The sequence below is a fragment of the Myodes glareolus genome, chromosome 9 (assembly GCF_982192425.1).
Source record: "Myodes glareolus chromosome 9, mMyoGla1.1, whole genome shotgun sequence".
Taxonomy (NCBI): Eukaryota; Metazoa; Chordata; class Mammalia; order Rodentia; family Cricetidae; genus Myodes; species Myodes glareolus.
In genome coordinates, this window is record NC_142034.1 from 24597109 (window position 1) to 24609245 (window position 12137).

A 12137-nucleotide genomic window follows, 5' to 3' on the forward strand; every position below is an offset into this window, starting at 1 on the left:
GAGTGAGCTTAGCACTTCAATTAAACCTCTAAGTTGCAGCGTTGGCTTAGTGGTCAAGAGCACTAGTTTTTCTTTCACCAAACCAGAGTTGGAGTCCCAGCACCCATATAGCAGCCCACAACCATTTATAACTCCAGTTCCAGGGGATCTGATGCCCTCTTCTGGATTCTGTGGTCATCAGGCACATATAAGATGCATAGACATAGATGCAAGCAGAACACCCACATATATGTATATATATAAAAGAAAAAAAAAAGGAAAACCCTGTCAAAAACACACAGAGTTGCTAGATGGTGGTGGCCCACGCCTTTAATCCCATCACTCAGGAGGCGGAGGCAGTTAGATCTCTGAGTTTGAGGCCAGCCTGGTCTACAGAGTAGGTTCCAGGACAGCCAGGGCTACACATAGAAATTCTGTCTCAAAATAACAATGCATAGCAGTATGTCACTTGGTGCTTCTAAATCCAGCCCAACTAACAGTGAGGATTAAGCATCAGTCTTGTGCTGTTTCACTGTTTACCTTGTCACCATATCTCTATGTCTCCTGATTCCTAAGTCACAGCTAAACTTGGTGCAGATTATAAGCATCTGCATGTCTGAACTATTAAATATGTTTATGTGTTTGCACAGAAGAATATATTAATTTATTTGAAATATTTTTTATAAATTCCTTTTCTCCTCTCCCCCATCTTTTTATAGTAACATCTTTGCCAGCAATGACTGATCGTTTGGAATCAATAGCCAGACAGAATGGGTATGTAATCTAATCTGTGGGCAGAAATGTTCAACGCAGTGCTAATTATAGGTAGCATTTTACGTGTCTTCTATTAACTTTTGTTTTAATTTGTTCCTCCTAGACTGGGCTCTCATCTCAGTGCCAGTGGCACTGAATGTTACATCACGTCAGATATGTTCTATGTGGAAGTGCAGTTAGATCCTGCTGGACAGCTGTGTGATGTCAAAGTGGCTCACCATGGGGAGAATCCTGTGGTATGTATTGACATTTCACTGGAGTCTATGGGCTTTACTTAGGAACATAATTAAAAATTAATTGTTGGGGGTCTGTATAGCTTGGCTTTTGTTTTTGTAAGCTACTATAGAGATGTGATGGTCTACATTGGTAGTTTTAGAATAAATTTTAGAGTTTCATAAGCACTTTTGGCAAAACAATCATGTCTTCTCTTCAAAATCTAAAGTCCTCTGCTATATACAGGGCTTTAATGGGTGGAAGCACCATAGGACCCTTTTCATTTCATACTAACAAACTAGAGCTTGGGTTGAATAAACAAATGCGTGAGGTACAGAAATAGTCTTTGAATTCTTATTAAAAGATTAGAATCATGACAGATAATATGAAAAATCCTGCAATAAAAATGGATATAAAATGTGTATAATTAAGCAGTTTTAGATTCCAGGGATGATGTTGGAGACTTTAATGTTTTAAACAAACTACTTAAAAAGATGACTCCTTTATAACTGATTTCATATATTTGATTTTTAATATCGCACCCCAAATTCATGGTGCATGTCTAGAAAGAAAAGGCTTTTTTGAAGGGCAAGATGCCTCCATGAGTGAAGTGTTGCTGCATCAGCATGGGGACCGTTAGCACCAGAATAGAGGGTGCACTTATAGTGCTAGCGTCTCTGGGACTGGATGCCGTCTCACCTGCTGACCTCATGGAAACATCAAGTTCCAGCACTGCTGAGATGGCTCAGAGGATAAGAGCACTGCCTGCTTCCAGAGGTCCTGAGTTCAATTCCCAGCAACCACATGATGGCTCATAACCATTTGTAATGAGATCTGGTGCCCTCTTCTGTCCCACAGAGATACTTGCAGGCAGAATATTGTATATATATAATAAATAAATAAATCTTAAAAAAAAATTGAGTTCCAGGGTAAGCTCCATGTTCAGCAAGAGGCCTTGTCTCACACATGCAGACGGAGCTTTTGATATCATTTTTTGATATCTTGATTTAAGGGCTTTCTGTAGTTTATTTTTGTTTTAAAGCATGTATAATTAATATAAAACTTTTATTTTCAATTCTATTAATTTAGTTTAATGCTTTAACATAATTTCTTTGATTGCAGAGCTGTCCAGAGCTTGTCCAGCAGTTAAGGTAAGCATATAGTACTGGTATACTACTTTGCACTGACAGGTAGTCCTGCTCTTTCTTTGGAGGGAGATGGATGTGGTCTTGCTCTAGAGTCCAGTCTGACCTGGAACTCTGTGTCATCATTCCTCAATTTTCTAAATAGCTAGGCATAAAGGTGTATCTCCTTGCTGTTCTCTATAGCTTGGACTTTTGGATTTATTTTCTTGATTAGCATTTCTCAGTATGTTTCTGCTTGTGTTTAGAATTGAGTTCACATGAGTTTGTTTGTTTGAGATTTGGTCTCATGTAGCCTAGGCTGATTTCAGAACTCACTATATAGCCAAGGATGATCTTCATCTCCTGATAATTCCGCTGCTTCTACCTCTTGTTTTATTTTTTCAAGGCAGGGTTTCTCTGTGTGGCCTGGAACTCACAGAGATCCACCTGCCTCCGCCTCCCAAGTGCTAGGATTAAAGGCGTGTCACCATTGCCTGACCCTGCCTCTACCTCTTATATGTTGGGATTAGAGGTGTCATAATCTTAGCTCTTCTTAAGATAGGGTGTAGTTGAGACTGGCCTTAAATTTAATATATAGTCCAGCCTGCCCTTGAACGTTTAATATTTTTTTAAATTTATTATTATTGCTATTAGTTTTTTTTTGTTGTTGTTGTTGTTTTGAGACAGGGGTTTCACTGTGTCCCCTTGGCTGTCATTGTATAGCCTTGGCTGTCAAGGAACTCACTCTGTTCCTCAAACTCAAAGGGATCTGCCTGTTTCTGCCTCCTGAGTGCTGGAATTAATGGTGTGCACAATACAACATCTAATTGGTCTTCCTTCCTTCCTTCCTTCCTTCCTTCCTTCCTTCCTTCCTTCCTTCCTTCCTTCCTTCCGTGCTAGGTGTTGAATCCAAGGTCTTGAGCATATTAGGCAAACCCTTTACCACTGAATTACCTTCCCACTTCAGCCTTTGAACTGCTGGTTCTCCTGAACTCTCCTGTCTTGATTTCTATGTGCACACTTTATCACACCTTGCTTTGAGTCAAGATGATTTTTACACTTATGTTCAGAAATTAACAACTTCAGTATTACAGATAATTTTCTGTTTTCTTTCTTTCTTTCTTTCTTTCTCTCTCTCTTTCTCCTTTCTTTCTTTCTTTCTCTCTTTCTTTCTTTCTTTCTTTCTTTCTTTCTTTCTTTCTTTCTTTCTTTCTTTCTTTCTTTCTTTCTTTCTTTCTTTCTTCGAGGTAGAGTATTTTAGCCCTGATTGACCTAGAATTATCTTTGTGTACCAGGTTGGCCTCAAACTCACACAGAGATCCACCTGCTTGTGCCTCTGGAATGATTTGATTAAAGGCATTTCTCAGTAGGCTTGTCTCTGTGTGTCCTTTGAGAAAGTGTGTTAGATAGTCCATGATGGGCTCACATTCATTATGTAACTAGGGTATTCTTGAACTATTGATCTCATTCTTTATTCTAAGCCCTGAGATCACAGGTGTGCACTACTGCACAGCCTTACTGACATTTCCTTGTTCAAGTGAATTACTCTGTACATTATAGGGCATTTAGCAGCATCCCTGGCCTCTTCCCTTGTAGTTCATCAGTATCTACTCATTTATGATAATCAAAATTATCTGTATGAGCTGGAGATATGGCTTAGTAGTGGGGTATTTGCCTGGTTTATAAGACCTTGGAGGTTCAATTTCTTTCAGCACCACAAAATTCAAATCTTTCTCTCACTTGCTCTCTTGCTTGATCTCTCTCTATCTATCTATCTGGTTTTTCGATACAGGGTTTTTCTCTGTAGCGTTGGAGCCTGTCCTGGAACTCGCTCTTGTAGACTAGGCTGGCTTTGAACTCACAGAGATCTGCCTGCCTCTGACTCCCGAGTGCTGGAATTAACGGCATGGGCCAGCACTCCCCAGCCACTAATCTATTTATGTACATGTACATACATAAGTATATATTTTTGTATTTACATATACACATACATACACATACACCATACATAAACACATTGTCAGATGTTCTGCAGGACAAAATCCCGACTGGGTAAGAAGTACTAATGGACTCCTAGGAATATTTTGTGGCTCAAAAATAAATAGAATGCTAGGCATAGTGGTGCATACCTTAATCCCAGCGCTCTGGAGGTAGGCAGATGTAGAGAGTGAGGAGTTCGAGAACAGCCAGAACTACACAGAGCAATCCTGTCTTAACACCTCACAGACCCCCCACTCCCATGCTGGGATTAAAGGTATTCGTCAGCGTGCTTGGCTTGTTTGTTTTCTTTCTTTCTGTTTTCTTTCTTCTTAGTCTATGTCCTCAGCTCATGGATGTACCACCCACATCTTAGAATGAGTCATAGCACTTCAATTGATCTAACCTAGATACTTTCCTACAGATATGCCCATAGTCTTGTTTCCCCGATGATTTTAAATCCCATCTAATTAACATTTAAGATTAAGCATCCCATAGCCCTACCATTGAATCGGAAAATATTTGATAATTATGAATATTTCTATACCATGAAAATAAACTTTTTCACTTAAGATTGAGAGAAAGCTATATATATATTATCCATTACAATAAAGGTAGTAGACTTGATGATAGCATTCTATCTGGTGGCTTTTCCTATTGACTTGATTTTTTTCCCTTTGAATTGAACGGAATTCCATTGTTTAAATTTAAATTAAATTAAATTAAAATTAAATTAAATTTAAGACTTCCTGGTAATTTGAGGAAGTTCAGTTTTGTTTTGAACATAAGGGAATGCTCAGATAGCTGGGAATGTCTTATAAAGATTTTTAACTTTGGGGGAGCAGGTTTTATAGTCAGGCTTCTGTGTTAGTAGTTTATTTTATTTATGGTCAAATATACCAAATTTCAACCTTCATATATTTTTAATGTGCTTTAGTGTTTTGCCATGGGTTTTGGGTCCCCTGGAACTGGAGCTTTGAGCTGCAGTGTGGGTGCTAGGAATTGAACCTGGGACCTCTGGAAGAGCAGTCAGTGCATTTAACTGCTGAGGCATCTTTCCAGTCCCATAATTTTAGTTTTTCAGATTTATTTTGTTTTGTGTATATGAATATTTTTGCCTAGATGTATGAATGTTCACCACATAGTTGTCTTTTCTATGAACAGTTATGAGCCACTGGCTCCTAGTAACTAAACCTGAGCCCTCTATAGGAATAGCCAGTTCTTTTAACTGCTGAGCCAGTTCTGTAACCATCTTTTAAAAGCTGTAACATAATGTAGCACTGGCTGCTCTTCCAGGATTCCTGAGTTCAGTTCAGTTTCCAGCAACCACATCCTGGCTCACAACCATCTGCAATGAGCTCTGGTGCCCTTTTTTGGCCTGAAGTCATAAATGTTGTTAGAACACTGCATACGCAATGAGTGAATGAATGAATGAATGAATGAATGAAGCATAAGAAACTGTAATGTAATCATGATGGTGTATATCTTTATTCATTCCTAGCATCTCAGAGGCCAGTATAGGGGAATTGCTTCACTTTTGAGACTTTTTTGGGCTAAATAATGTCAGACTAGCCTGAGTTACAAAGTACTACCCTAACTAAAACAAGCAAACAAAGAAAGGTAATGTAATGTAAAATAAACCATATAGCCATTGCATTGAATTTGTAAGCTTACCAAAATGTGTAACCCGGATACTCCAGAATGAGTGAATGACTTTCACCTGGAGTAGAAGATTGTATTAACTTAAGAACTAGTGATAGTTTAATATGTAAACCTGTTTCATTTTTCAAAATGAAAGTTATTCTTTAGCTGATATTTTAGTATGATATTTAGTCTTAGTATGCATGGTAATAGCATGTTAGGGAATATATCTTGCTGCCGCTCTTATTTCTTTTCTTTTTATTGTCACTCTGCTGTTTAAGTGCTTATAGTACGGAGGATAAAGTGTCTAGCATTGTTGGGCTGTTTATTTTTGTCATAGGCTTATTTTCTTTTAAGGTTAAATAACAAAGCTGAGTGGTAGCCATGGTTTACACCTTTAATCCCAGCACTTGGGAGGCAGAGGAAGTCGAATCTTTGAGTTTGAGGCCAGCCTGGTCTACAAAGTGACTTCCAGGACAGCCAGAGCTACACAGAGAATCCTTTTCATAAAAAAGAAAAAATTATTCAAATAAGCTTTTGTGGATTATAACTGAAATCAATACATGGTAAAGGGTGGAAGAAAAGAAAAATGTTGCCACATTTCAACCACTTTGTTTTTCATAGTTTTGGTTTTTCAAGACAGGGTTTCTCTGTATAACATTCTTAGATGTCCTGGAACTCGCTCTATAGATCAGGCTGACTTAGAACGCATAGAGATCCTCATGTCTTTGCCTCCTGAGTGCTAGGTTTAAAGATGTGCACCACCATTGCCTGATTTTTTTTTTCTTAGTAAAATTTTAAGCTTGAATATTGGGATCAAAAACAAGCCACCATACTAGTATATTTCTTTATTCTGTGATGCCTTTTTTTTTCTTTTTCTTTTTCTTTTTCCTTCAACTTCCCCTTTCTTTTTGGTTTTGAAATTAAGTCTTGTCCTGTAGCCCAGTTTGATCTCTTACAATCCTCCTGGCTCTGATTCTGGAGTGCTAATAGGAATACAGCACCAAGTCCTGCTGCTTTTTGACTTAAATTTTTGTTTCAATTTTTTTAAAAATTTATTTATTTATTTATTTATTTATACAGTATCCTGCCAGTGCCAGAAGAGGGCACTGGATCTCATTATAGGTAGTTCTGAGCCACCACATGGTTGCTGGGAATTGAACTCAGGACCTCTGGAAGAGCAGTCAGTGCTCTTAACCGCTGAGCCATCTCTCCAGCCCCTTTGTTTCAATTTTTTAAAAGATTTATTTACTTATGTTTTATGTATATGAGTGCTTTGTCTGCATGTCTGCCTGTATGCCAGAAGAAGGTATCGGATCTCATTATAGAGCCTATGTTGGTGTTGGGAATTGAACTCCGGTCCTTTGTAAGAATTGCCAACACTCTTAATATGCTGATGCATCTCTCCAGCCCCTTGTTTTCAGTTTTTAAATTTTGTATGTGTGGATGTTGTATCTGTACCATATTAAGCAGTGCTTATAGAGGTCAACAGAGGGCGTCAGATGCCTTGTAACAATTTAGTGTTACAGATGGAAACTTAACACCTTGTGGGTGCTAAGAAGTGAAAGCAGGGTCTCTGAAATAGCAGCCATCTAAACTGCTGAGCCATCTTTCCAGCCCTCAATTTTTCCCCCGTTCTTCATTGACTATAAAACTCTTTGGCACCTGTGAGGTGGTGGCACATGCCCTCTCAGGAGGATCTCTTAGTTTGAGGCCAAGGTGGTCTGTAGAGCGAGTTCCAGGACACCCAGGGGTACAGAAATCTTGCTTGAAAATCAAAAACACAAACAAAAGCTCTTTTTGTGATAACAATGTGAGCAGATTATTAAAATAATGTAGATAGCCATGTTTTGGGCCCTTTTTGTAGAATAAAGTAGTAATTTTATGTTGTATTCTCTCTTCTCCACCTTCCTGAATTCCCTACAGGGAAAAGAATTTTGATGAGTTTTCTAAGCACCTTAAGGGTCTTGTTAATCTGTATAACCTTCCAGGAGACAAGTAAGTAATTTCATCTATTCATTTATATAAGTTTTCCATTTTGGAAGAATGCGTATGTCTGTGAACCGTTTTGGGTTACACATTTTCTAACTCTTCTGCTGTGTGTTTAGTCCTGGTTTCTATTCATACTGTAATCTATAGTTCAGCTTCTGTCTTTAAGTATGTGTTTCTTAGTTTTTAAATTTTTTTTTCTGTCCATAGGTTTTATTTGTTTGCTTTTGTTTTTTGCCTTCCTGTATTGATTTCCAGTATATGGGACTGGCTTTCCTGTTTATTTTAGCCTAGTCTGGATCCTATTAATCTGCATGGCTCTTATTATTATAGGGAAATAAACATAAGCTCTGGTGATTCTAAAAGTAAACTTTTGTTTATTTTGGAGAAAAAAATAGTATAGTAGCCCAGGCTTGACCTCAGTGTATTGCTGAGGCTGCCCTTGAATTCCTCAGTTACCCCTTTCTCTATCTCAAGTGCTGAGGCAGGTGTGTCCAACTCTGTTAACATTCATTCATTCATTTATTTATTGGTTTGGCTTTTTGAAACAGGGTCTCACTGTATAACTCTAGATGTACTAGAACTCACTATGTAGACCAAGCTGGCCTCAAATTCACAGAAATTTGCCTGCCTCTTCCTCCTGAGTGCTGGGATTTAAGGTGTGCAAACCGCACGTGGCTTTGTGCCTTTTAACCATTATTAAAAGTAAAGCCTGTGAGTTGACTTAACCCTTTAGGTACTTTTTGCTTTTGTTATTGTTTTTTTTGAGATAGGGTTTTACTCTATAACCTTGGCTAGACTGAAACTTGCTTTGTAGACCAGGCTAGCCTGACCTTAGAGAGATCTGCTTGGCCTGTATCAGTGCTTGTATGTGTTTGTTTTTCAAGTGTTTAACTCATTTTCTCATCTACTCTCTAGCAAACTGAAGACTAAAATGTATTTGGCTCTCCAATCCTTAGAACAAGACCTTTCTAAAATGGCAATTATGTACTGGTAAGACTGGCTGCTTAGACCATTCTATATGACTCTCTTAGTTTCTCATCCAGAGGATTTTTAAGGTCTTAGTTTTTACATGGGTGTACTTTGGATATATCTGATTACATAGCTTTTCATATAATTATGTAGCATTTGTCTGTATTACACCTATATTATGCATACTTGCCTTTTGCTGTTGCTTCCCCAATGATTGCCTTTTATTTTCTGAGTATTAATTTCTCTAAGTTGTTGACTCTTATTCCATAGACTCTATCTGAAATATTTTCAAACTTGGATTCATTATATGATAAATAGTAGTCTATTTGTTTTTTATTCATTAATTTGAGATGGAGTGTCACTAGGATGTCCAAGCTGGCTGACATGGGATACGCCAGTATAATGCTCTCAAGCTATGGACTTACGGAAATATACATACCTGACTTAGTTTACTTTTTCCTGTGTTACATATTGATGTTTACTTGAAAATAGACCCTTTTATTGGAGGTGAAATGCATTTCTCATTGTACTGTCATTTTGGTAGTATTATAAAACTTTTGTGAGCTTAACTCAGTATCAGATTGTTCTGAAACTGCCAGGTACTAAATTCAGTCAAATGTAGATCATTTGTCTTGTAGGAAGGCAACTAATGCTACTCCGTTGGATAAGATCCTTCATGGAAGTGTTGGCTATCTCACTCCACGGAGTGGGGGTACGTTATCTTATCTTGATTATTTTGAAAATGTCTAGATTTAGTTTAAGGGTCATTGTTTTGTTTTAATATGTACGTATGTGAATGTGGTGTCCATGTTTGTGTGGAGGCCAGAGGAGGAGAGGTCCTATTCTACCACTCTGCCTTATTCCCTTGAGACAGGGTTTCTCGGGGATCCTGGACCTAGGCCAGCAACCCGTAAGCACCAGTGCTGGGATTACACATGTGCATGTTGCCATGCTTGGCTTTTTACATGAGTACTGAGACCCCAAACTAGGTGTTCCTGCTAGCACGGCACGTACTCTTACCCACTGAGGCATCATCTCTCTAGCACCTTTATTACCATTTTGTTGTTATTTTTTTGGTGCTTGCTAAGCCAGAAATTGCTCTACTAAACTATCTGCTCAGTCCTGAGGAGATAGTACTTTTAATTTTACCTGGAGCTTGTGAAGACATAAGCTAAAGGAGACAATTGCCAGTGACTTGTAATTACTTCTAAGATGTTAATACTTGCCCTGTCTCTTTCTTTTTATTGGGTGAAATATATTGTTTCTAGAATCAATAATCTACTGTCAAATTTCATGAGCTGGTTTAGAACATGACTTTTCATATCTTTGCAACCCTATTTTATTTTATTACATATTCTCTCTCTCTCTCCTTGTGTGTGTGTGTGTGTGTGTGTGTGTGTTGGTGTTCTATTAAATATGTTGAGGTCAAAGGACAGTTAATGGGAGTCAGTTCTGTCCTTCTGCCATGTAGGTCCCTGGGAACTAAGATTGTCAGACTTTGTGACAAATGTCCTTACCTGCTGAACGATCTACTGCCCCTGTGGAATAGTTTTTTACATATAGAAATCTATTTTGTGTCTGTTTTCTTGAGAGAGGACTTCTTTGTCTAGCCTTAGCTATGCTGGAACTTGCTCTGTAGACCAGGCTAGCCACCTGTCTTTTGCCTCCCAAGTGCTGGGACTAAAGGCATGCACCACAACTGCCTGGCTCTACTTTTTTTTTTTTAAATGCACAGGGATATTTTGCTTGTACAAATGTCTGCATGCTGTACTCATAGAGCCCAGAAGATAACTTGGATCCCCTGCAACTCAAATTACAATGACTGTGAGCCACCATATGGATGCTGCAAGTTAAACCTGTGTCCTCTAGGAGAATAGCAAGTGTTCCTATCTTTTGAGGCATCTCTCCATAGATTCTGAGTTCTATGCACTTCCAGGGCCCAAACCCTTGGGAAATATGCTAGGCAAATTACTCTATCAACTACATTTTTACCCAGCTTTTTAGGTTGAATTAGGGTCTTACTGTCTTCTAAGTGTGTCTTGAACTTAATATATATTATAGGTTGGCGTTGGATTTGTGTCATTCCTCCTGTAATCTTAGGCTAGTGTGAGCCATCATGCTCAGCATTTGTGTATGTATTTAGTTAGGAGTTTTGGGAGAAGTATTTAATTGAACTCAGGGTCTTTCATATTGTAGGTAACCACTCTGGCATTGAGCTATCCCCAGCCTTTTCTTGTTAGTTTGAGATAGGAGTTCATATAGCCAAGACTCCTTAGCTTCTTGTTCTCCCTTCCAAGTGTCTAGATTATAGGTGAGCAACACCACAACAGGTATGAATGCTTTTTTAAAAGTATAATTTATTAATAAAGATGCTGTAAATAATAAGTTTCATTTATGATAGGTCATTTAATGAACATGAAATACTATGCCTCTCCTTCTGACCTGCTGGATGATAAGACTGCATCTCCTATCGTTTTGCATGAAAAGAATGGTAAGCGGTTGTTTTTCCTTATGTAACCTAGGCTGTTCTGGAATTTACTATGTAGCACAAACTGGCTCTCAAACTTACCAGTCTAACGATCATACGTACCACTTCAGCCTTCCAAGAACTGAGGTTGTATGTGTAAACTACCCAGCTGGATGTGTGACAGGGTGACCTCAACTGGCTGTATATTTCAGGATGACCTCTACTTCTTAAATGCTGGAATTATAGGCATACAACACCATGTTTACCTTTCTTCAATGTGTTAAAAATACTTGTAAAATTCAAATGCTTAGTCTCCATCCCTGTAATTCATTGTTTGTTATTTCCTAATGAGTTTGCTGTCCTTACAATATGTTCCAGATACAACACAAACATACATCATATATACACCTCACATATATACATGTGTATGTATTTATATACCTAAACACACACACACACACACACACACACATATGCTTAAGGTGTAAATGAGTTCATGATGGAATATAAATGACTGACTTAAAGTAACCAGTTTTTCTTACTACTTTATAGGAGAAGGTTGGGTTTCGGACATGCTTAAATGCCAGTACTGAAGAGGATTAGGCAGGGGAACCTGAGTTGAAGGTCAACCTAAGCTATGGAGTGATCAAATAAATACCAAAATTGATCAAATAAATAAATGTGACTAAAAGTACAGTAATGAATAGCACTTTGTATTTTAACTTTTTGCTTTTGACATTTTGAGGATGTCATGTAGTCACACTGGGAGGGGTGGGGTCAATTGGCTTCAGACTTGTTATGTAATTGATGTTGAACTTCTGGATGTACACCACCACACCTGGCTTGTGTTTGGACTAATATAGCAAAAGAACAAGAAATAGCCCAGTACTTTATTTGACCTCATTATAAGTTCAATCATTGACTCTGTCCTGTAATTATAATAATTATAAACACATTTAAATACATTGGGAAGTTGTGAGTAAAAATAAGTATTGCTAATG

General features: G+C 38.1%; 1 protein-coding gene across 4 annotated transcripts in view; it reads left to right on the forward strand.

Annotated features, from left to right (window-relative positions):
- The window catches only part of Med1 (mediator complex subunit 1), a 39729-nt gene that overhangs the window by 11195 nt on the left and 16397 nt on the right, over positions 1-12137 (forward strand). For all 4 annotated transcript variants that reach the window (XM_048450832.3, XM_048450831.3, XM_048450834.3 and 1 more), the window contains 7 exons: positions 699-753; positions 857-989; positions 2089-2117; positions 7635-7706; positions 8616-8690; positions 9308-9381; positions 11071-11160. In XM_048450832.3, coding sequence (XP_048306789.3) covers positions 699-753; positions 857-989; positions 2089-2117; positions 7635-7706; positions 8616-8690; positions 9308-9381; positions 11071-11160 — 528 coding nt within the window. The remainder of the gene's footprint in view (positions 1-698; positions 754-856; positions 990-2088; positions 2118-7634; positions 7707-8615; positions 8691-9307; positions 9382-11070; positions 11161-12137) is intronic.